This window comes from Salvelinus alpinus, chromosome 2 (assembly GCF_045679555.1).
Source record: "Salvelinus alpinus chromosome 2, SLU_Salpinus.1, whole genome shotgun sequence".
Taxonomy (NCBI): Eukaryota; Metazoa; Chordata; class Actinopteri; order Salmoniformes; family Salmonidae; genus Salvelinus; species Salvelinus alpinus.
The window spans coordinates 22,640,167-22,664,417 of record NC_092087.1 but is presented as its reverse complement, the minus strand read 5'-3'; the positions used below and the strand labels follow the sequence as shown (position 1 = coordinate 22,664,417).

General features: G+C 41.6%; 2 protein-coding genes and 1 pseudogene across 2 annotated transcripts; 2 read left to right on the top strand and 1 right to left on the bottom strand.

Moving 5' to 3' along the window:
• The first annotated feature begins 2,050 nt into the window (after positions 1-2,050).
• On the top strand, positions 2,051-7,949 carry LOC139557103 (src-like-adapter 2). Its single transcript, XM_071371475.1, has 7 exons — positions 2,051-2,162; positions 2,290-2,389; positions 2,470-2,556; positions 5,684-5,787; positions 5,972-6,121; positions 6,842-6,974; positions 7,177-7,949. Exons 1-7 carry the CDS (start codon positions 2,090-2,092, stop codon positions 7,310-7,312), a joined length of 783 nt encoding a protein of 260 aa, XP_071227576.1. The 5' UTR covers positions 2,051-2,089; the 3' UTR covers positions 7,313-7,949.
• Positions 7,950-8,177: 228 nt separating this feature from the next.
• On the top strand, positions 8,178-22,017 carry LOC139557096 (short transient receptor potential channel 4-associated protein-like). Its single transcript, XM_071371463.1, has 9 exons — positions 8,178-8,484; positions 13,162-13,696; positions 13,969-14,024; positions 14,131-14,259; positions 14,401-14,602; positions 14,838-15,026; positions 21,119-21,234; positions 21,345-21,459; positions 21,880-22,017. Exons 4-9 carry the CDS (start codon positions 14,194-14,196, stop codon positions 21,915-21,917), a joined length of 726 nt encoding a protein of 241 aa, XP_071227564.1. The 5' UTR covers positions 8,178-8,484; positions 13,162-13,696; positions 13,969-14,024; positions 14,131-14,193; the 3' UTR covers positions 21,918-22,017.
• LOC139557111 (myosin heavy chain, cardiac muscle isoform-like) lies at positions 21,274-22,440 on the bottom strand (annotated as a pseudogene).
• Between the last annotated feature and the right edge of the window lie 1,811 nt (positions 22,441-24,251).

Below are 24,251 nucleotides of genomic sequence, written 5' to 3'. Positions count from 1 at the left end.
GTCAGTTCATACTGAAAAAACTTTGATTGGTTGGAGGACGTCCTCCAGAAGTGGTCATAATTACCATGTATGTCTATGGAAGGGGGTGAGGCCTATGAGTTTCCTAGGTTTTGTATTGAAGTCAATGTAGCCAGAGGAGAACGGAAGCTAGCTGTCCTCCAGCTACACCATGGTGCTACCCCAGACAGTGCTGTTGAAGTTACTGTAGACCTTTATTGCAAAACAGTGTGTTTTAATTAATTATTTGGTGACATTAATATATTTAGTATAGTTTAATGTTTCACTATTTTAATTTTTATGAAATTTCACTGAGGAGGATGGTCCTCCCCTTCCTCTTCTGAGGAGCCTCACTGCACCATTAACAATAACCGGGGAGGTTTGTATGTCTTGGGGGTATGATCTTTGACCCTCCGTAACTTTCTCACTCATCATTATTCACGATTCATTCAGGATTATCCATAATCATGGTAGCATCCCCATTAATGTAGAAGTGTTCAGAAACATATTATATTCTTATTTACAATAAAGTGACTCCCAAATGACACAACGCATTATTTACTACTCATTTCAATTGGGCACAAAATAATCTGAAACACAACCAAAATAAACTGCAAATGCATCCAACAAGTTTGTAGAATCACACACTTGATGTAGTCATTCCGTGCTAGCAACACTGGGATCAAATACTATACTTTTGACTAATTGACTTTTTAGGAGTCTTTAGGGGTGCCAATCATTATTAAATCAATATGACTTGTTAAACAAAATGTCTTTCTCTGAGCAATTACATTAGATTAAAATAATATAATTTCCGAAAAAATGTTGAGCATACGATACAGCTCAGTATTAGAATTATATATTTTATATAGTAATTATTGCTAATCTTTATCAAGGGTGTCACTAATTTCGGGCCCCACTGTACATATCCTACTCATTACAGTATAGAATAATAATATATTTACAGTGCTGTGGAAAAAACACTGATCAAACGCATCATAACATTACAGGATGTAACATTCCTCTACTTCATTTGAATCTGCAACTTGTTTTCAGAGAAGCGTATACATATTACTGTAAATCTGACACAGTCCTCCCAGCTGGTGATGGTATTTTCGGTAGGCGTATACGTTCTAGTGGTGTATTCATGACTCAAAGCTCTGATGCTGATTGCTGACAGATTACATTAGCCTAGAAAAGTAGTATGTCATTTAAGCAGATTTTTATCTCATGTTTTTGTGCATCTGCAGAAATGCGATTTTAAGGACATGAAAAATGATGTCAACTCCTCGATACACACGGTTTTGTGTCAGGATGTCAGGAACTTTGGCATCACAGAAAGCTACTAGAGACATAAAAACCTGTCCTCATCGAGTGGGCCTCTGTCTTGAGTCCTCCTCTATCTACCCCCTCAGCCACAGTTGTGTAGATAGAGTACTCTCCCAAGAAACGGAGCAGAGGGAGAAACCTTCTCTTTCTCACGGATTGTGATAGAACAGGGTGTTGATCCCACACTCTCACGCACACATACACATATACATACATTTGAATGTACATGCAGACACTGAAGACAGGACACATAACACTCATGATCTTAGTTGCAGCACTGGTCTTTGCTGAGTGTATATCAGCTACCCAGAGGAGGATATAGACAGCTGTGTGTGGTGACCCATCATCATTACCCAACAGTTAAACACCAATTCAATAAGGTGAGTAAGTTTCAGTTTTACTTCAGAACTCATTAACATTAACAATGGAAGCACTTTTTATTGCATTTACTCTAATGAAAAGTTATTCCACTGGTAGTTATACCTTTTTAAGGCCTGTGTATTGTAAAGTGTACCTGAACCCTTTATTTTGTCAGAGTTAGTGTTTAGATCATAAGGACTATGTATAAGGCTCGTCATAATAATTTTTGAATGGAAACTTGTCAGGTTATTGAGGAAATTATGGTTTCTTGTTGTGGTTAATTCTGTCCCTGTGTCATCTTGTTTGTGTAACCCGAATGACAAAAGAAGATAGATGACAGTACACTCCTCTCTCTCTCAGCCTAAGGAGCCATCCAGACATACAGCTAGAGAAGCAGCTGGTCATGGGGACTTGCCCGATCAAAGTATGGTCCAATATGCCAACTCTGAAGAATCCAACTGAACCTGCAATGTCAGGTAAGACTAAACACCAGCTTCTTCCATAGGTCTTTTGAAATCTTGATTTGTTACCTCAATCTGAAAGAATCCTCCAGCCAGCCTGAATGCTGATTGCAACTATTAAAAGACATTATTCTTTTTTTAGACAATAACAGGCCCATGGTGGTATCCCTCTATGACATCCCCTCCCAAGGTCCCTTGGAATCCAGCATCCATATAGGGGAGAGGCTCACGGTGTTATTAGAGTAAGTGTCATACCTGCATGGAGCTGTACATGTAGTGTATGTGGTAGTTTGGTTGAAAACACTGATCTCTTTAATTGCAGCGATGGGGATTTTTGGATGGTGCGATCCACAACGACAGGCAATGAGAGTTATATCCCCAGCAACTACACTGCCAAAGTAATTAACAGGTAAGATGACTACTACTTGGTCTCACTTTTTATTTCTGACTGTCACAGCTGTTTACGATGAGTGGATGTCATGAGAGAGTGGGTATTGGAATTCATCAATAGGATAAAGAGAGAGGTGGGGACTCCACTTAAGGGTGGGAGATTGTGTGTACACTAAAGGGGAAAGGGGGATACCTAGTCAGTTGTACAACTGAATGCCTTCAACTGAAATGTGTCTTCCACATTTAACCCAACCCCTCTGAATCAGAGAGGTGCGGGGGGCTGCCTTAATCGACATCCACGTCTTCAGCGCCCAGGGAACAGTGGGTTAACTGCCTTGATCAGGGGCAGAACAACAGATTAACAGACCTTGTCAACTCAGGGATTCGATCCAGCAACCTTTTGGTTACTGGCCCAACGCTCTAACCACTAAAGGTGGGAGCTTCTGTGTACACTCAGAAAAAACTATTCCAAAAGGGTTCCTAGGCTTTCTCCATACACTGCTTAATAAAAAATAAAAATACAATTGTATTTATTTTTTATATATATAACTTTTTTTTCAATAATAAACATTTCAAGAAAAAATATATATATGTATATTGTTATTTTATTTTATATATATATATAAAATAAACACTAATCTAGTTGTTTCAACTAATTATTATTAAGTAACTGATTCCACTGCCTTTTTTTGTTTACTCAACTTTTCGGTCAAAGTGTTAACTGAACTTAACATTTTTAGTTGGCCCAAACTTAGCTCCATGCCTCCAACATTAGAAAATGTAGGCAAAAATGCTGTTAACTTAATATGACGTGTTTGCACAATTTGTGTCCTATGTTCTTTCAACTAGAAATTATTATTTTGGGCATCTTACCTAAAAAAGGCTGTGCAATTAGTCACACACGCAATGCTTTTAACATACAATGTTTTCAACTTATGTATTTGACACACCTTGACATACATGATTACATTGTGCATGTTCATTTATACAGTAATTACAATTCAATTATGTGGTTCATGGCATTTCGATCTTCCTGCTACGCCACCATGTCTGTGTCAATTATCATTTCATCTGACTATTCTCTCATCATTAACTTATTTAATTTGAGTAGTTATCTAATGTTGGTAGGTCATATTTCTCATTTTATGTTACTCCTTAATCGCTATGATAAATAGTTTTTCTTGAATGTATTTTTAACAGAGCTCAGATTTACTTTGAAGTGCAAAGTGTAGCAATACAGGTGCGTAGCAGGAAGATTGGAATGCTGTGAACCAAGAAGTTGTGAGTTCAAATCCCAGATGAGGTCATGTTGAATGCCAATTACTATATAAATGAACATACACAATGTGATCATGTACTGTGTGTGTGTGACTAGTTTCACAGCCTTTTCCTTTGTAAAATGCCAAAACAATAATTTCGAGTTGATTGAACAAATGAGACAAATTGAGCAAACACATCATTTTAAGTTGACTGAATTTTTTCCTACGTTTTCTCATGTTGGAGCTAAGTTTGGGACAACTAAAAATGTCAAATTCAGGTAACACTTTAACTGACAAGTTGAGTAAACAAAAAAAATACTTAATAAAATTTAGTTGAAACAACTAGATTTTTCTTTTACAGTGCAGCAGAACACTTTTTGGTTCCATGTAAAGCTGTTTGGGGTTTCATGTAGAAGCCACTGTGGAAAGGGTTCTACATGGAATCGAAATGGCTTCTACCTGGAACCAAAATAGTTATTCCTGGCTGGAACCAAAAAGGGTTCTTTTTTTAACCTTTTTTTCTAAGAGCGTAGGTGAACTGTGACTCTCTAGTGTCTGTAGGCAGAGTTATTTTGTTCTCTCGCTCTGAATGACATCATCATCCCCCCTCAGTGGGGTATGATTGCAGCTGTAGTTTCAGTTGAGTTTCCTAACAGTGGGGAGAAGTGTGAAAGTGTAATGTACACACTAAAAACAAATGGTTCTATATTGTGCCAAATAAGGGTTATTTTTTTAAGGTTATATAAAGAACCATGCTCATAAGGTTCTAAATGGGACCTGTATGGTGCTATAAATGACAATTTTCTATTCTATATAGCACCAAAATAAGGTTTCCACTATGGTTACAACCCCTTTTGGGGCTATATAGAACCCTTTCTAATGGTTATTTTTAGAACCTTTATGGAGAATGGTTCTATAAAGAACCTTTCTCAATCTCAAAGGTTCTTTGTAGATCATTTTGAAGAACCATACAGGGTTTTTTATTCTGTATAGCCAAATTACCATAGGTGTTATTATTATGATAACTGACAAGTTGAATCAAGTGTGCTAGGTGTGGAACAGCTGGGGGTCCATGAGGTGAGAATTGAGAACCACTGATCAAATCAAACATTTTTTGTCACATGCGCCGAATACAAGTGTAGACCTTACTGTGAAATGCTTACTTACAAGCCCTTAACCAACAGTGAAGTTCAAGAAAGAGCTAAGAAAATGTTTACCAAATAAACTAAAGTAAAAAATAATAAAAAGTAACACAATAAAATAACAATAACAAGGCTATGTCCAGGGGGTACCGGTACCGAGTCAATGTGCGGGGGTACAGGTTAGTCGAGGTAATTTGTACATGGGGGTAGGGGTGAAGTGACCATGCATAGATAATAAACAGTGAGTAGCAGCAGTGTACAAAACAAATGGGGAGGGGGTCAATGTAAATAGCCCGGTGGCCATTTGATGAATTGTAGTCTACCGTTCTCAATTCACACAAGGCCATGTGTAAGTCTTTCACAAGACACCGTCACTGGCCATAGTCATGTATAACGTGTAATGGCATAACACAACAGATTAGATGAACTGGAATGACAAACACACAGTTGTACAAAGAGAGCTGTGAGCAAACCACTTATTCTAATGAGCTGCCGCCCCTTCATTTTATTCATCACTGAAAGATAACTTTTGTGAACCACAAAGAACCATTGAATGGCTCAAAGAGTTCATTATGGTTCCACATAGCACCATCACCCTTCCCAAGAACCCTATTTTCTTAGTGTGTAGGCCTAAAACCGTAGGAAATGATGCAACTACTGTAGTTTCCTAGTAGTGGGAGTTTCATTGTATATTCTTCTTCTTCTGATAGTCAATATTTTAACTTTCTCATCCTGCTCTAATCAGGTGGCAGTATTATGGCATCAGCAGGTTGAAGGCAGAGGAGCTGCTGCTGCTGCCACACAATCACACAGGGGCTTTCCTGATCCGAGAGAGTCAGACAAACACAGGTTAGGTGATGTTCATGCCTTTACGCTCATTTCATTAAATTCATTTTAGTGAATGTTATGTCAAGTTTTTAAAAATGTTCCCATGAGTTATCTAAAAAAAAAGTTGATATAAGCACAACAACTATTGTGTGCACTTTTTCTTGACTGTAGCGTGACAAGAGTCCGGTGTTATTTTTACTCACAGAAACCTACTCCCTCTCAGTCCTTGTGAAGATGGACTCATATCTGGCCACAGTGAAACACTACCGCATCTGTCGCCACCAAAACGGCTGGTTCTACATCTCCCCCAGCCTCACCTTCTACTCCCTGGGCCAATTGGTGGAACACTACTCTGGTGGGTGCAAGCCCATCAACAGGCTCAAATGCATTATTATTAAATATGTAGCACAGTTCATACTCTAGTATGCAAATAGGGCGGACTGTATGGTACTACTGCGATCTATTGCTGTCTGTTCACTATGGTTGCAAGGGGAGGTTATATTACTGGAAACTTTCGAAGTTGGTACACTACCAGCATTTTGCTAACTTTCAAGTACATTTTTTTAATCAGATGACATCTAGGGGCTTTTTGGGTACTTCAGATTATCACAGGTGTCTTAATTATCTCTGGCTCTCTGCGGCCTCATCACATGTAATATACAGTATATAAAATAATACATGAAGATGATTTTTGAAAAAAACTAATATATTGACAAAGCTGTAAAACATTATCCTAAATATAAACCATCAACAGTGAATGCCATTGGTGTTTAATATGAGGGAAATATACAGTACCAGTCAAAGTTTGGACACACCTACTCATTCAAGGGTTTTTCTTTATTTTTACTATTTTCTACATTGTAGAATAATAGTGAAGACATCAAAACTTTGAAATAACACATATGGAATCATGTAGTAACCAAACAAGTGTTAAACAAATCAAATATATTTTATATTTGAGATTCTTCAAAGTAGCCACCCTTTGCCTTGACGACAGCTTGCACACTCTTGTCAATCATAAGGAGTTGTTTGGCTAGAGAATGTTTTAAACATTTGGAAACATGTCTATCCACAGAGTCAGCAGATGGGTTGTGCTGTTTACTGAGGGAGCCTTGCATCATCCAAGGCTCAAACAATACTACCCTGACCACCAGACCGTATCCCAAAGCTATCAGGAGGCCCACACTCAACTGGAATGACGTAGACAGGTGGGGCACATTCCTAAATCTTCCATCTATCATATTTTGTGTCCAAAGTGACCTACACACTATTTATTTCACTGTTTGTCAATATGAAATTAAATGTGATGCTATATCTATGCAATCAATTGCACTGTATACACATTGTAAGATGATGCATTCTGGTGGTAGTTAAAAGTAAATCACATTCCATATGCCTCTGTCTTTCTAGTTCATTGATCTTCAATAAGGCCAGAGTGGATTCAGAGGACTCTCTAGTGAGCGAAGGTCTGAGGGAGGCCATCAGCTCATACCTCTACATGACAGAGGCCAGCTGCCAGAACTGTGGCAAACACTGGGATACATGAGGAAAGGGAGGACTATGAGAGTAAAATAGACAGACATCATGCTGTCCGGTCTGCTGTTGCGCAGGTCTAATGGTACTAGGCCAGAAAGGATGATCTACATAAAAGCATAGTGGAAGTTGATAGAAGTAAGCCTACCATTTACAACCACAATGAAAAAAAATTAAACTACAAGCACAATCAATGTTTTGATGGTAGAATGTGTGTTAGGGTTCAGGTAGCCACAGGGAAGCAGTGTTACGTGGCACTTCTCAAGTCTTCTAATGCTGTAGCTGTGCTTGTGCTCAAGAGCACATTTCAGAGGCTGGAACCGAAAGGTATTATCTGTACTGTCTTTGGTATTATGATGTGAGGAGCACTTCCTTTCAGCTCAAGGAAGGTTCCATTCTGCTTGTCCACACAGAAACGCCCATGCATTGGTCTATTTCTTTTTTTACCAAAGAAGGAAGATCACTGAACAACAAGAACGTTTTAATTGGACTAAATATTGAACCGATTGTTCGTTTCATATGCAATCTGTTACTCTGCAATCCGTTTGTATATGAATGACATGCCATGTCTGAACTAACTTGAAACTAACTCTGACTTTTTAGCAGCATTTGGCTCGTGGCAGCATAGTTCTGCATGCTCTGGTTGTAAGAATTAGGAATAAATAAATGAAGTTGTATATGACAGTTTTGTTTCTTGTGATTGCCAACATTTTCATACAAAAAAAGAGCATCAAAACAAGACACCAGGTGCTGAAGTTATCTGGGCCACACGGAGAAAGCGTCTCATGTCAAAACTATTTTCAAATCCTACCACTAGATGCCGCTACTTTTGAATATGTGTATCAAGACCTAGCGGTCGTCACAAGTTTATATAGCCACAAAGTCATAAACACCGCCCATTTCTACAATTGATATTCTTAAAATCTAACCGCTGACCTTATGCCTTAACCTTGAATTAACACAAAAAATTGTAGCCAATTTTGACCTCGTAACTGTGGAATCTGATGAGATCTAGTTAGCTAAATCTTCTGGCTTGGAACAGTTCAGGGATAACAAATAATGGCGACGCTTCTGGGGTTGGAGTCCCCTTGGACTGGAGGGAAACGAAGTGTTCGTAATGGAAATATTACTGCAAAGATCAGACATAGTCAGATCGTTGGCCGGGGTTTCAGCCGAGGGACACAGGTAAGACACAACTAGTGCGATGTCTTGACAATGAAACGATCTGAAAAGGGGGAGCAAGACTCAAGCCCGGGACCTGCATTTGCAACCCTGCAGAGAGCTAGTAGTACAGTAACTAGCTAGCTACAGTACAGGCACACACAAGATGCCGGGATGAAGTAGCAGTTTGCATGTCTTGCTGGTTAGGTGGCTAACATTAGCTGGCTGTGTTCCAAAATAATGTGTTCATTTACATGACAAAGTTGGAATATACACCGTGAACTAGTTACAAAGTGCCAGCTGAGAACCTCCATGTAGCCTGCACTAGCTAGCTAACTCTTTTCTTGATCCAGGATGCCCGTTTTAGTTAACTATTAGCTAGTTTAACGTCTTTGGTTTGTTTGTTCGCATTTATACATGCAATTGGCATCTCTAGCTAGCTATATTACTCAATGTTATATTAGCTGGCTAACGTTAACATGGGTTTGCTCAACTGAAAGTGTGCACTACTAGCTAGTTTGGTTAACGAAACAGTTATTTAGCAAGCTTTGTTATGGGTTTCATCAACAGATTGGGAGTAAACCATTACATTGTATTCTGATAGGCTGTTTCTGCCATCTATCTAACTAGGGCTAATAATAATTTGGGTTTATACTGGATGAACAGCACGGGTGATCACGTGATGATACCAGCCGCTACACAAAACTGGCCAGCCACGCCCCACTTAAATTTCCATAAATGGGTGCCGCCCATTTGTGGACTGTGACTGGGCACGTATAACAGCACGTACAGTTGACTGGGACAGCTCTAACAGTGCAGAAATTTGACGAATTGACTTGTTGGAAAGGTGGCATCCTATGATGGTGACATGTTGAAAGTCACTGAACTCTTCCGTAAGGCCATTCTACTGCCAAAGTTTATGGAGATTGCATGGCTGTGTGCCCGATTTTAGTAACTGGTGTGGCTGAAATAGCCAAATCTACTCATTTGAAATTTGAAGGGGTGTCCACATATGTTTGTGTATATATAGTGTACGTATTCCTCTTATCTAAGTGGGTGAGGGCAGTGTGGAGTGCAATTGAGATTGCGTTGTCTATGGATCTGTTGGGGCAGTATGCAAATTTTAGTGGGTCTAGGGCAGTGGTTCTTAACCTGGGTTCGATCGAACCCCAGGGGTTCGGTGAGTCAGTCTCAGGGGTTCGGCGGAGGTCAAGACACACATCCGACTCATATGATTCGTGATGACACGCCCCGCTTGGCCATCATTGGCTGCAGGTGATCACGCTACATCGCTTGGCCTATCTGTGCTGCAGGGAATTTGGTGCGCTCAGTAGTCGACTTGTGACTGTCGTGATGGTACGTTTTGTGATTTCTTTCTTAATATTTTAATCCCTTCATACTTACGTATATGTACAATATGGATTCACATGTATAACGGAACGTGATGGGAGTCAGCGTCCTAACTGCATGATTTGCAATGCCAAGTTGAGCAATTCTAGTTTAGCACCGGCAAAACTAAGAGAACACTTCCTTAAGCTGCATGGAGATGGAGAATACAAGAACACAACGCTCGCTGAATTCAAGGTGAAGAGAGCCAGATTCGATGAAAAGGCTACTCTGCCTGTTCTCGGCTTTGTACCCATCAACAAACCGATCCTCACAGCATCGTACGAAGTTGCTTACCTGATCGCAAAGCAGGGCAAACCACACACCATTGGTGAAACACTCATAAAACCAGCTGTGTTGAAGATGGCGAATATCATGCTGGGAAAAGAGGCTGAAGTTAAGTTATCCCAAATTCCTCTTTCAAATGACACCATCAGCGACAGAATAGAGGACATGAGCAAAGACATCTTGGCTCAAGTAGTTGCAGATCTGATTTCAAGCCCGGCAAAATTCAGCCTTCAACTCGACGAGACCACAGACGTTTCCAATCTAAGCCAGCTTGGTGCGCTATGTGAAAGACGACGTGATAAAGGAAGATTTTTTATTTTGTAAGCCTCTTACAACAACAACTAAGGCAGCCGATGTGAAGAAACTTGTGGATGACTTCTTCAAAGACAACAATCTTTCGTGGGATATGGTTTCTGCAGTCTGTTCAGACGGCGCTCCAGTCATGCTGGGAAGAAAGTCTGGTTTTGGTGCGCTAGTGAAAGCCGATGCACCACACATCATTGTTACGCATTGTATTCTGCACAGGCATGCGTTGGCAACAAAAACCTTGCCTCCAAAACTGGCAGAAGAATTAAAAATTGTAGTGGAATGCGTGAACTATGTGCGAACTAGTGCTCTGAGGCACCGCATCTTCAGTGAGCTGTGTAAAGAAATGGGCTCTGAATTCGAGGTACTTCTGTACCATTCTAACGTTCGGTGGTTATCCCGCGGACAGGTGCTGAATCGTGTTTTTGCCGTGCGTGTGGAATTAGCCCTGTTTTTGCAAGAGCACCAACATTGTCATGCAGATTGCTTAAAAAATTCTGAGTTCATTCTCATTTTAGCGTACATGGCTGATATCTTCGCAGCTCTCAATCATCTCAATCAAAAGATGCAGGGCGGTGGAGTCAACATCATCGAAGCGGAGGAAAACCTGAAGGCTTTTTTAAAAAAGCTACCGTTATGGAAACGACGAACAGAGAACGATAACTTCGCAAACTTTCCCCTGCTGGACGACTGTGTAAGTAAGATCGAAGATGTATCTGGAATCGGAGACATTTCTGTACCCGCGGAACTGAAGCAAGCAATTGCCACGCACTTAGATGAGCTTGCAAAGTCTCTCGACGGATACTTCCCTACAAGAGAGTCATATCCAGCATGGGTGAGACAGCCGGTCACGTTTAGTGTTGAGACAACAGATGTCAATGATGAATACCTCGATGAAATCATTGAAATTCAGCAGAGCCAGGTTCAACAGCAACTCTTCAGAACAACAACGCTTTCAACGTTTTGGTGTCAACAAATGGTAACGTACCCTGTTATTGCTAAGAAAGCTCTGGAGATTTTCATACCGTTTGTTACAACATATCTTTGCGAGCAATCCTTTTCGAGGATGCTGGACATAAAAACGAAGAAAAGGAACAGACTTTGTTGCGAAAATGACATGAGAGTGGCACTTGCCAAGGTGAAGCCGCGCATTTCTGAACTGGTCTCTGAAAGGCAACAGCAGAAGTCACACTGATTTGCAGTAAATATTCATTATTATGTTTTTGTTTTTGTGTGAAAATCATGTTTTGATGATTTTGTTCTTTGAACACACAGTGTTGATGTTGATGCACGGTTCATTTTGTGCACCAGTAAAATATATACCTATGTTTTGAATTTGAAAAAATCATATTTTATTTTTCCAATTAAGAAGGGTTCGGTGAATGCGCATATGAAACTGGTGGGGTTCAGTACCTCCAACAAGGTTAAGAACCACTGGTCTAGGGTGTGATGGACTTTATCTGCCGTAACCAGCCTTTCAAAGCACTTCATGATTGCAGATGTGAGTGCTACAGGGTGGTAGTCAGTGTTGCATGAAGCCTTAGAGTTCTTGGGTCAGTTTAAGATTACAGATTGAACAGGGAGAGGTTGAAAATGTCTGCCAGCTGTTCTGCGCATGCTCTGCGAACACACCAGAACAACAGATTAACAGACCTTGTCAACTCAGGGATTCGATCCAGCAACCTTTTGGTTACTGGCCCAACGCTCTAACCACTAAAGGTGGGAGCTTCTGTGTACACTCAGAAAAAACTATTCCAAAAGGGTTCCTAGGCTTTCTCCATACACTGCTTAATAAAAAATAAAAATACAATTGTATTTATTTTTTATATATATAACTTTTTTTTCAATAATAAACATTTCAAGAAAAAATATATATATGTATATTGTTATTTTATTTTATATATATATATATATAAAATAAACACTAATCTAGTTGTTTCAACTAATTATTATTAAGTAACTGATTCCACTGCCTTTTTTTGTTTACTCAACTTTTCGGTCAAAGTGTTAACTGAACTTAACATTTTTAGTTGGCCCAAACTTAGCTCCATGCCTCCAACATTAGAAAATGTAGGCAAAAATGCTGTTAACTTAATATGATGTGTTTGCACAATTTGTGTCCTATGTTCTTTCAACTAGAAATTATTATTTTGGGCATCTTACCTAAAAAAGGCTGTGCAATTAGTCACACACGCAATGCTTTTAACATACAATGTTTTCAACTTATGTATTTGACACACCTTGACATACATGATTACATTGTGCATGTTCATTTATACAGTAATTACAATTCAATTATGTGGTTCATGGCATTTCGATCTTCCTGCTACGCCACCATGTCTGTGTCAATTATCATTTCATCTGACTATTCTCTCATCATTAACTTATTTAATTTGAGTAGTTATCTAATGTTGGTAGGTCATATTTCTCATTTTATGTTACTCCTTAATCGCTATGATAAATAGTTTTTCTTGAATGTATTTTTAACAGAGCTCAGATTTACTTTGAAGTGCAAAGTGTAGCAATACAGATGCGTAGCAGGAAGATTGGAATGCTGTGAACCAAGAAGTTGTGAGTTCAAATCCCAGATGAGGTCATGTTGAATGCCAATTACTATATAAATGAACCACCAGAAACTGGTGGGGTTCAGTACCTCCAACAAGGTTAAGAACCACTGATTTAGGGCATATAACTGAAGCATATTTAACTTGTGTATTTCAGCTTGCAGAGTAATCCAGAGGATAATTCCCCAACCAAAGATATCACAGCCAGCCAGCTGCAACAGTTGTGGTGTGACTGCAATATAGACCAATAAAGACTTCTAAAAGCATTTATAGTACAATCTGTCTCATTACTGTCTGCAGTCAGTGTTGTGTGGAGAGATGCGTTGAGTAAAGGACGGAACACACCATAAGGAATGTCGGCCGTGTGCAGGAGTTTATCTGCTGGGTGTCAACAATAGCGATTCAACTTGTGGAATCTTCAGGAAATATCATTGTTTTTACAGCCTGACGTTCTGAGGCAAGACGACATTTGTTATTGTGTCCCATCAATAAGACCACTGTGAACAAAATACACCACACACATTCGAGAGATAGTTGTGAGAATTTATTATGCTTATCCTTATATTAAATTCACAAACAAGACTGTTAAATAAATAAATGGTTTAACTTTAGATGAACAAAAAGGGTGGAAAATGGATTCTTAGGGGGAAGATGGTGGACTTTGCGTCAGGATTGAGAGTTGTATGTATAAGGTAAGTCCAATGCACACTAAACACTTCCTAGGTACAGATGGCTCCAGTGTGATATTAATGAATTACAAACAAGTCTTCATATGATCACCACCCCATGAGTGTGTAAAAAAAGGTATACTCAAATGCACTTCAGCCCAGCTTAAGTGTAAAAAGGGGTATCAGGTGCTCAACTGAGGGACTTGAAAATCCCCCAAACATTCCTTACCCCAGGATACTTCAACTGGTGACTATCTGGGAGAATAAAGTACATTCATTATGTTTTGTCCCTGCAGTGAATGATGACTTGGTCAATGACTGCCTTAGTGTTCTTTACAACTGCTGCATATGTGTAAGTACACTTGCCGCAGAACATCACTTCATGAAAATAATGAATAATGTCTGCCTTTTAATATAAACATTCATTAATCATCAAATCTCTCCCCTAATTTTCTCAGACGGAAGGGGTAACAAAGAGCCTTGCAGCCAGAGACTACTTTGTCCTGTTTCTCTTTACCTTGATGACGAACCAGAAGACTTTTCTACAGACTGCCACTTTAATCGAGGATATTCTCGGAGTCAAGAAGGTCAGAGGAACTTTACAACAAAATCTTTTACAATATTGCTCACCTCGAGAGAGTTTGTGGGTTTGCGCTGGGTGGAGATTTTATATCCATGGTCATCTTATGCCAATGGTGACCCATATGTTGGTCCTCTTTCTGCCACAGGCGATGATCCAGTTGGAAGGGATTGCTAACCTGTCTGGTCTGGTTCAGAGCTTTGACCAGCAGCAGCTGGCTAACTTCTGCCGCATCCTCTCTGTCACAGTCTCAGAACCCGACGTGGGGAATGATGACAAACACACCCTGCTGGCCAAGAACGCCCAGCAGAAAAAAGACTCTAGCCTCTCACGTGCAGAGGTCAACCAAGGTAGGACAAGGGATACAGAAACACAGTGGAGAAATGACCTTTTTCTTATTCTTTAGCTCAATTACCCTATCTTTGGGTCTTGTTAAAGGATTTGTTTAATTAATCTGTTGATTTGTAGTACTTATTTGATTTGATGCCCTTAATCTGTCCAAAAATTTTCTCAGCCCTTAACCTAAAACTGTAGTAGAGTACATGATCAATGAATGAGCCCACTCTGCTGCCTCCTTGTTCCCAGTGACCCTCCTAAACATCCCGTGCTTCATCGAGCGCCTGTGTAAGCTGGCCACCAGAAAGGTGTCTGAGGCCACGGGGTCGTCTAACTTCCTGCAGGAGCTGGAGGACTGGTACACGTGGCTTGACAACGCCTTGGTGCTGGACGCCCTCATGCAGATGGCCACGGAGGAGGCTGAGCACACCAGCACAGGTCAGCAGCCTCTCTCCTGCTCTGTACCACTGCCTTAAGCATCAGTTTTCACTGAAAAGGTCTAACCATTCTCTTTATGAAATGCTTATTTATAGTACTATACAGAGAGTGGAGTGTAGCGCGTGTAGCTTGTTGTTGGCCAATCATAAGTAATCAAAGCGGCAATAGGCTACAGTCATAGAGCCGCCGTGTGTGGCAAAAGTTAGGAGATATCTAGATATCTTCGATCTTACTTACACAGTCGTCCAGCAGGGGAAAGTTTGCGAAGTTATCGTTCTCTGTTCGTCGTTTCCATAACGGTAGCTTTTTTAAAAAAGCCTTCAGGTTTTCCTCCGCTTCGATGATGTTGACTCCACCGCCCTGCATCTTTTGATTGAGATGATTGAGAGCTGCGAAGATATCAGCCATGTACGCTAAAATGAGAATGAACTCAGAATTTTTTAAGCAATCTGCATGACAATGTTGGTGCTCTTGCAAAAACAGGGCTAATTCCACACGCACGGCAAAAACACGATTCAGCACCTGTCCGCGGGATAACCACCGAACGTTAGAATGGTACAGAAGTACCTCGAATTCAGAGCCCATTTCTTTACACAGCTCACTGAAGATGCGGTGCCTCAGAGCACTAGTTCGCACATAGTTCACGCATTCCACTACAATTTTTAATTCTTCTGCCAGTTTTGGAGGCAAGGTTTTTGTTGCCAACGCATGCCTGTGCAGAATACAATGCGTAACAATGATGTGTGGTGCATCGGCTTTCACTAGCGCACCAAAACCAGACTTTCTTCCCAGCATGACTGGAGCGCCGTCTGAACAGACTGCAGAAACCATATCCCACGAAAGATTGTTGTCTTTGAAGAAGTCATCCACAAGTTTCTTCACATCGGCTGCCTTAGTTGTTGTTGTAAGAGGCTTACAAAATAAAAAATCTTCCTTTATCACGTCGTCTTTCACATAGCGCACCAAGCTGGCTTAGATTGGAAACGTCTGTGGTCTCGTCGAGTTGAAGGCTGAATTTTGCCGGGCTTGAAATCAGATCTGCAACTACTTGAGCCAAGATGTCTTTGCTCATGTCCTCTATTCTGTCGCTGATGGTGTCATTTGAAAGAGGAATTTGGGATAACTTAACTTCAGCCTCTTTTCCCAGCATGATATTCGCCATCTTCAACACAGCTGGTTTTATGAGTGTTTCACCAATGGTGTGTGGTTTGCCCTGCTTTGCGATCAGGTAAGCAACTTCGTACGATGCTGTGAGGATCGGTTTGTTGATGGGTACAAAGCCGAGAACAGGCAGAGTAGCCTTTTCATCGAATCTGGCTCTCTTCACCTTGAATTCAGCGAGCGTTGTGTTCTTGTATTCTCCATCTCCATGCAGCTTAAGGAAGTGTTCTCTTAGTTTTGCCGGTGCTAAACTAGAATTGCTCAACTTGGCATTGCAAATCATGCAGTTAGGACGCTGACTCCCATCACGTTCCGTTATACATGTGAATCCATATTGTACATATACGTAAGTATGAAGGGATTAAAATATTAAGAAAGAAATCACAAAACGTACCATCACGACAGTCACAAGTCGACTACTGAGCGCACCAAATTCCCTGCAGCACAGATAGGCCAAGCGATGTAGCGTGATCACCTGCAGCCAATGATGGCCAAGCGGGGCGTGTCATCACGAATCATATGAGTCGGATGTGTGTCTTGACCTCCGCCGAACCCCTGAGACTGACTCACCGAACCCCTGGGGTTCGATCGAACCCAGGTTAAGAACCACTGCCCTAAATATTCCAGAGCAGACCAACTTCAGCTGACTGGTTGAGTCTAGTGAATTTGTTCCAAATCCAATAATAATATTTTCCCTCAATTGTTAGCCACATGTTATGTGATAAATCACACCTTACCGGTATCTTCCATAAAGTGTAGTACTGACCTTTGGCCCTTGGTCCCGAGTGCGAACTCTGAGTTTATTGACCGTGGTCTCAGCCATTTCAGCCCTCTCTTCTGCGTCGTCCAGCTCATGCTGGATCTTCCTGAACTTGGTCAGGTTGAAGTTAGCTTGTTCCTCCTGAGGGGAGAGGACAGAGTGAGAGATCAGAGAGAGCAGGTAACTAGATCATACCACTGTAGGTCATTTGGAAACAGACCCACATTCCATACAGTAACACAACAGTAAACTGGAAGTGGTATGGGGACTTACCGCTTCCTCAGCCTGCCTCTTGTAGCTCTTCACCTTGGCTTGCAGCTTGTCTATGAGCTGCTGCAGACTAGCCAGGTTCTTCCTGTCCTCTTTCTGCAGGGACAAACAAACAGCAGGGGGCAGCATGAAGCACTACACCATTACATCATCACTTCACCACTACATCATAGAAAAATAATATAATCAGCAATATGATCCATCATTAAGATGATCACTTGAACCTAATGAAGTGCAAAATCATAACATTGGGGAACTGCATGACACAGATCTCTTCCTACATTTTCCCCATGGCTAATGAAGGTGCTGTGTTTCTGTACCTGGTAGGTGAGTTCTTTGATCTTCCTCTCGTACTTGCAGACACCCTTCTGGAACTCCTGGCTCTTCTGCTCAGACTCTAGCTTATTCTCCAGCTCTGTCAATAAGTACACTGTCACACCACTGATCTACACTTACTGTTCAGTAATGGTGAAGAGGTGAATATCTCTAACCAAGTAAATTGCTGTCCTCTTCGGTTTGTACAGTGTCTTGCAAAAGTATTCACCCCCCTTGGCATTTTCTCTATTTTGTTGCATTACAACATGGAGTTTAAATCGATTTTTTTTTTGGGGGGGGGATTTCATGTAATGGACATACACAAAATAGTCCAAATTGGTGAAGTGAAGAAAATTACTTGTTTTAAAAAAATATATTTAAAAAAAAGAAAAGTGGTGCGTGCATACCCTTTGGTATGAAGCCCCTAAATAAAATCTGGTGCAACCAATTACCTTCAGAAGTCACATAATTAGTTAAATAAAGTTCACCTGTGTGCAATCTAAGTGTCACATGATCTCAGTATATATTTACACACACACCTATTCTGAAAGTCCCCAGAGTCTGCAACACCACTAAGCAAGGGGTACCACCAAGCAAGTGGCACTATGAAGACCAAGGAGCTCTACAAACAGGTCAGCGACAAAGTTGTGGAGAAGTACAGATCAGGGTTGGGTTCAAAAAGAAAATCTGAAACTTTGAACATTCCACAGAGCACCATTAAATCCATTATTTAAAAAAGGAAAGAATATGGTACCACAACAAACCTGCCAAGAGAGGGCTGGCCACCAAAAACTCACAGACCAGGCAAGGATGGCATTAATCAGAGAGGCAACAAAGAGACCAAAGATAACCCTGAAGGAGCTGCAAAGCTCCATAGCGGAGATTGGAGTATCTGTCCATAGGACCACTTTAAGCCTTACACTCCACAGAGCTGGTCTTTACAGAAGAGTGGTCAGAAAAAAAACAAGCAAACATGTTTGGTGTTTGCAAAAAGGCATGTGGGAGACTCCCCAAACATATGGAAGAAGGTACTCTGGTCAGATGAGACTGAAATTGTGCTTTTTGGCCATCAAGGAAAATGCTATGTCTGGCGCAAACCCAACACCTCTCATCACCCCGAGAACACCATCCCCACAGTGAAGCACGGGGTGGCAGCATCATGCTGTGGGGATGATTTTCATCAACAGGGACTGGGAAAATGGACAGAATTGAAGGAATGATGGATGGCACTAAATACATGGAAATTCTTGAGGGAAACCTGCAGCAGGTTGACCCTGTGTTCTGGGAGTGCAGCAGCTCGTGCTCGGCCAGTTTGCGTGTCCTGCGCTCTGTCACCGCCGCCTGCTCCTTCAGCTCCTTGTTCTGCTGCAGCGTGTCATCCAGCTCCTGGGGTTACAGAGGACATTGACAGTGTTCAGTACAGAATGCTATTGACATAACACAGCAGGCAAACAATCTGAAGTGTAGATGAGTCAAGTAGCTAACTTGAATTTATTAATTAGTCTGAAGAGTTTATTACAGTGTATACAAAGCACTGTAAAAACAAAATCAGAGGAACCTTGTCTGGACATTGTCACAGAGGCCATAAGTGAGTGTGGAGTTGTCAGACTGGCTGCTGAAGGACTTGCCTTAATCTTGACCTGCACTTCCATCTCGTTCATGTCCCCCTCGATCTTCTTCTTCAGATGCACCGCCTCATTCCAGGACTTGCACTCTGAGTCCAGGGTGGCCTGCATGGATTCCAGGGCTCCTTGGGGGTTACGGCTGGGGGGCGAGGAATGGGAAGAGGGAGGGTGAAAGAGAGCAAAAATGTGGAGAGTTAGAAAGGCAGGGACATTCCTTGACATGAGCCTCTGATACTGAAAGGAGAGATAGCTACCAGAGCCTGTACAACCCCTGACATGTTATCTAATCGTATGGTCATTGAACTCACTGGAGGTTGTTGATTTCCCGTCCTTCTCCACCAGCTTCATGTACAGTGGGGAGAACAAGTATTTGATACACTGCCGATTTTTCAGGTTGTCCTACTTACAAAGCATGTAGAGGTCTGTAATTTTTATCATAGGTACACTTCAACTGTGAGAGACGTAATCTAAAACAAAAATCCAGAAAATCACATTGTATGATTTTTAAGTAATTAATTTGCATTTTATTGCATGACATAAGTATTTGATCACTTACCAACCAGTAAGAATTCCGGCTCTCACAGACCTGTTCGTTTTTCTTTAAGAAGCCCTCCTGTTCTCCACTCATTACCTGTATTAACTGCACCTGTTTGAACTCGTTACCTGTATAAAAGACACCTGTCCACACACTCAATCAAACAGACTCCAACCTCTCCACAATGGCCAAGACCAGAGAGCTGTGTAGGGACATCAAGGATAAAATTGTAGACCTGCACAAGGCTGGGATGGGCTACAGGACAATAGGGAAGCAGCTTGGTGAGAAGGCAACAACTGTTGGCGCAATTATTAGAAAATGGAAGAAGTTCAAGATGATGGTCAATCACCCTCGGTCTGGGGCTCCATGCAAGATCTCACCTCGTGGGGCATCAATGATCATGAGGAAGGTGAGGGATCAGCCCAGAACTACACGGCAGGACCTGGTCAATGACCTGAAGAGAGCTGGGACCACAGTCTCAAAGAAAACCATTAGTAACACACTACGCCGTCATGGATTAAAATCCTGCAGCGCACGCAAGGTCCCCCTGCTCAAGCCAGCGCATGTCCAGGCCCGTCTGAAGTTTGCCAATGACCATCTGGATGATCCAGAGGAGGAATGGGAGAAGGTCATGTGGTCTGATGAGACAAAAATAGAGCTTTTTGGTCTAAACTCCACTCGCGGTGTTTGGAGGAAGAAGAAGGATGAGTACAACCCCAAGAACACCATCCCAACCGTGAAGCATGGAGATGGAAACATCATTCTTTGGGGATGCTTTTCTGCAAAGGGGACAGGACGACTACACCGTATTGAGGGGAGGATGGATGGGGCCATGTATCGCAAGATCTTGGCCAACAGCCTCCTTCCCTCAGTAAGAGCATTGAAGATGGGTCGTGGCTGGGTCTTCCAGCATGACAACGACCCAAAACACACAGCCAGGGCAACTAAGGAGTGGCTCCGTAAGAAGCATCTCAAGGTCCTGGAGTGGCCTAGCCAGTCTCCAGACCTGAACCCAATAGAAAATCTTTGGAGGGAGCTGAAAGTCCGTATTGCCCAGCGACAGCCCCGAAACCTGAAGGATCTGGAGAAGGTCTGTATGGAGGAGTGGGCCAAAATCCCTGCTGCAGTGTGTGCAAACCTGGTCAAGAACTACAGGAAACGTATGATCTCTGTAATTGCAAACAAAGGTTTCTGTACCAAATATTAAGTTCTGCTTTTCTGATGTATCAAATACTTATGTCATGCAATAAAATGCAAATTAATTACTTAAAAATCATACAATGTGATTTTCTGGATTTTTGTTTTAGATTACGTCTCTCACAGTTGAAGTGTACCTATGATAAAAATTACAGACCTCTACATGCTTTGTAAGTAGGACAACCTGAAAAATCGGCAGTGTATCAAATACTTGTTCTCCCCACTGTAGATGTCAGCCTTAATCAGATCAGCCAGGGAGGGAAGACCATCCATGAGCTGGAGCAGATCAAGAAGGATCTGAACATGGAGAAGAGTGAGATCCAGGCTGCCTTACAGGAGATTAAGGTAAGTCTCTGTTCCGCCTTTTCCCTCTGCCTTTTTAACTGTACTGTACTGAAACTATTGTGTGTATTTTGTTTGTATAATATTCTGCTCTCTCTCTCTCTTTCTCTCAGGGCACTCTGGAACACGAGGAGAGAAAGACTCTCTGTATCCAGCTGGAGCTCAACCAGATCAAGGCTGACATCTACAGGAAGCTGGTGGAGAATGATGGGAAATCAACAACCTCCAGTGAGTTCAATGACCATACGATTAGATAACATGTCAGGGTACACTAAGCAAGGGGTACCACCAAACAAGTGGCACCATGAAGACCAAGGAGCTCTCTAGGGGTAGACAGGTCAGCAATCTCCTCTGTAGGTGGGGAAGAAGAGGACAGTGGGGTTAGTGGAACAAAAAGGCCTTTCAGTTTGCGTTTCCATACCATGTAAGATTGGTGTGAAATTCTCAACTAATAATCATTCATTTGAATATTATTTTATACTGAAATACAGTATAGGGGGTTTGAGGGGAGAAAGTACTAATTTGGCTACAATGTAATTAAATGGCTAAATTCATGTGGCATGGAACAATGACTATAGTCTGAGGTAATCAGATGTGTGTGAGGTGGTCGTACCCTGAAGGTTCTTGTTCTCTCTCGGTGGTCTGCAGGTGGTCCAGAGCTTCGTCATAGGAGTTATTCAGCTTGAACAGCTCAGTGCTCAGGCTGCGGTACTCTTGAGAGCTCTCCAGCTCACACTGGCACTCCTCATACTTCTGCCTCCACACAGCCAGCACCTGAAATCAGTAGTTCACCTCTTTAGTCATTCCATTGCCGCTGCCTAGATTACGTTTATGTTCAAAACAGACAAAATTGCTATTTTTTCCACAGAGGTCATTCCAGTTGAGATCCTTACTCAGAAACAGGATGTCATAAAGTTGACAGCATATCTCTGTAGTTCACATTACCCATGATAGCGTCCTATGGCTCACCTTATCGATATTGCGCTGCTTCTTGTCAAGGGCGGAGGTTGCAGCGTTGGCGCTCTCCAGGTCCATTACTAGGTCCCTCTATCTCCGTCTGCAGACGGTGCTTGGTCTTCCCCAGGGAAGAGCACTTGGCGTTGGACACCTCCACAGACTCCTCAGATTCCTGCAGATGTGTCACCAGCTTCTTCCTGGTGAATACATACAGTGCCTTCAGAAAGTATTCATACCCCTTCATTTATTCAACATTGTTGTGTTATAGCCAGTGGTGGAAAAAGTACCCAATTGTCATACTTACTCAAGTAAAAGTGAAAGTCACCCAGTAAATTACTACTTGAATAAAAGTCTAAAAGTATTTGGTTTTAAATATACTTAAGTATCAAAAGTAAATGTAATTGCTAAAATATACTTTAGTGTCAAAAGTTTAAAAAAATAAATAAATAAAAAGTTATATTCAGCAAACCAGTAAGTATTATTTTTTATTTACGGATAGCCAGGGGCTATCTCCAACACTCAGATATAATTTATAAATGAAGTGGGTGTATTTAGTAAGTCCACCAGATCAGAGGCAGTAGGGATGACCAGTGATGTTCTATTGAAGTGTGTGAATTTCACTATTTTCCTGTCCTGCTAAGCATTCAAAATGTAACAAGTACTTTTGGGTGTCAGAGAAATTATATGGAGTAAAAAGTACATTATTTTCTTTAGGAATATAGTGAAGTAAAAGTATACGTTGTCAAAAATGTAAATAGTAAAGTACAGATATTTTCTAAACACTAATTAGTAGTACATACAGTGGGGAGAACAAGTATTTGATACACTGCCGATTTTGCAGGTTTTCCTACTTACAAAGCATGTAGAGGTCTGTCATTTTTATCATAGGTACACTTCAACTGTGAGAGACGGAATCTAAAACAAAAATCCAGAAAATCACATTGTATGATTTTTAAATAATTAATTTGCATTTTATTGCATGACATAAGTATTTGATCACCTACCAACCAGTAAGAATTCCGGCTCTCACAGACCTGTTAGTTTTTCTTTAAGAAGCCCTCCTGTTCTCCACTCATTACCTGTATTAACTGCACCTGTTTGAACTTGTTACCTGTATAAAAGACACCTGTCCACACACTCAATCAAACAGATTCCAACCTCTCCACAATAGCCAAGACCAGAGAGCTGTGTAAGGACATCAGGGATAAAATTGTAGACCTGCACAAGGCTGGGATGGGCTACAGGACAATAGGCAAGCAGCTTGGTGAGAAGGAAACAACTGTTGGCGCAATTATTAGAAAATGGAAGAAGTTCAAGATGACGGTCAATCACCCTCGGTCTGGGGCTCCATGCAAGATTTCACCTCGTGGGGCATCAATGATCATGAGGAAGGTGAGGGATCAGCCCAGAACTACACGGCAGGACCTGGTCAATGACCTGAAGAGAGCTGGGACCACAGTCTCAAAGAAAACCATTAGTAACACACTACGCCGTCATGGATTAAAATCCTGCAGCGCACGCAAGGTCCCCCTGCTTAAGCCAGCGCATGTCCAGGCCCGTCTGAAGTTTGCCAATGACCATCTGGATGATCCAGAGGAGGAATGGGAGAAGGTCATGTGGTCTGATGAGACAAAAATAGAGCTTTTTGGTCTAACTCCACTCGCCGTGTTTGGAGGAAGAAGAAGTATGAGTACAACCCCAAGAACACCATCCCAACCGTGAAGCATGGAGGTGGAAACATCATTCTTTGGGGATGCTTTTCTGCAAAGGGGACAGGACGACTGCACCGTATTGAGGGGAGGATGGATGGGGCCATGTATCGCGAGATCTTGGCCAACAACCTCCTTCCCTCAGTAAGAGCATTGAAGATGGGTCGTGGCTGGGTCTTCCAGCATGACAACGACACGAAGCACACAGCCATGGCAACTAAGGAGTGGCTCCGTAAGAAGCATCTCAAGGTCCTGGAGTGGCCTAGCCAGTCTCCAGACCTGAACCCAATAGAAAATCTTTGGAGGGAGCTGAAAGTCCGTATTGCCCAGCGACAGCCCCGAAACCTGAAGGAT

Coding starts and splice junctions, on each gene's coding strand:
- LOC139557103 (XM_071371475.1), top strand. CDS start 2,090: ATGGGGACTTGCCCGATCAAAGTATGGTCCAATATGCCAACTCTGAAG. Junction 2,390..2,469: donor AGGCTCACGGTGTTATTAGA/GTAAGTGTCATA, acceptor CTTTAATTGCAG/CGATGGGGATTTTTGGATGG. Junction 6,975..7,176: donor AACTGGAATGACGTAGACAG/GTGGGGCACATT, acceptor CTGTCTTTCTAG/TTCATTGATCTTCAATAAGG.
- LOC139557096 (XM_071371463.1), top strand. CDS start 14,194: ATGACGAACCAGAAGACTTTTCTACAGACTGCCACTTTAATCGAGGAT. Junction 15,027..21,118: donor GGCTGAGCACACCAGCACAG/GTCAGCAGCCTC, acceptor TCCCCACTGTAG/ATGTCAGCCTTAATCAGATC. Junction 21,460..21,879: donor TGGGAAATCAACAACCTCCA/GTGAGTTCAATG, acceptor GGTGGTCTGCAG/GTGGTCCAGAGCTTCGTCAT.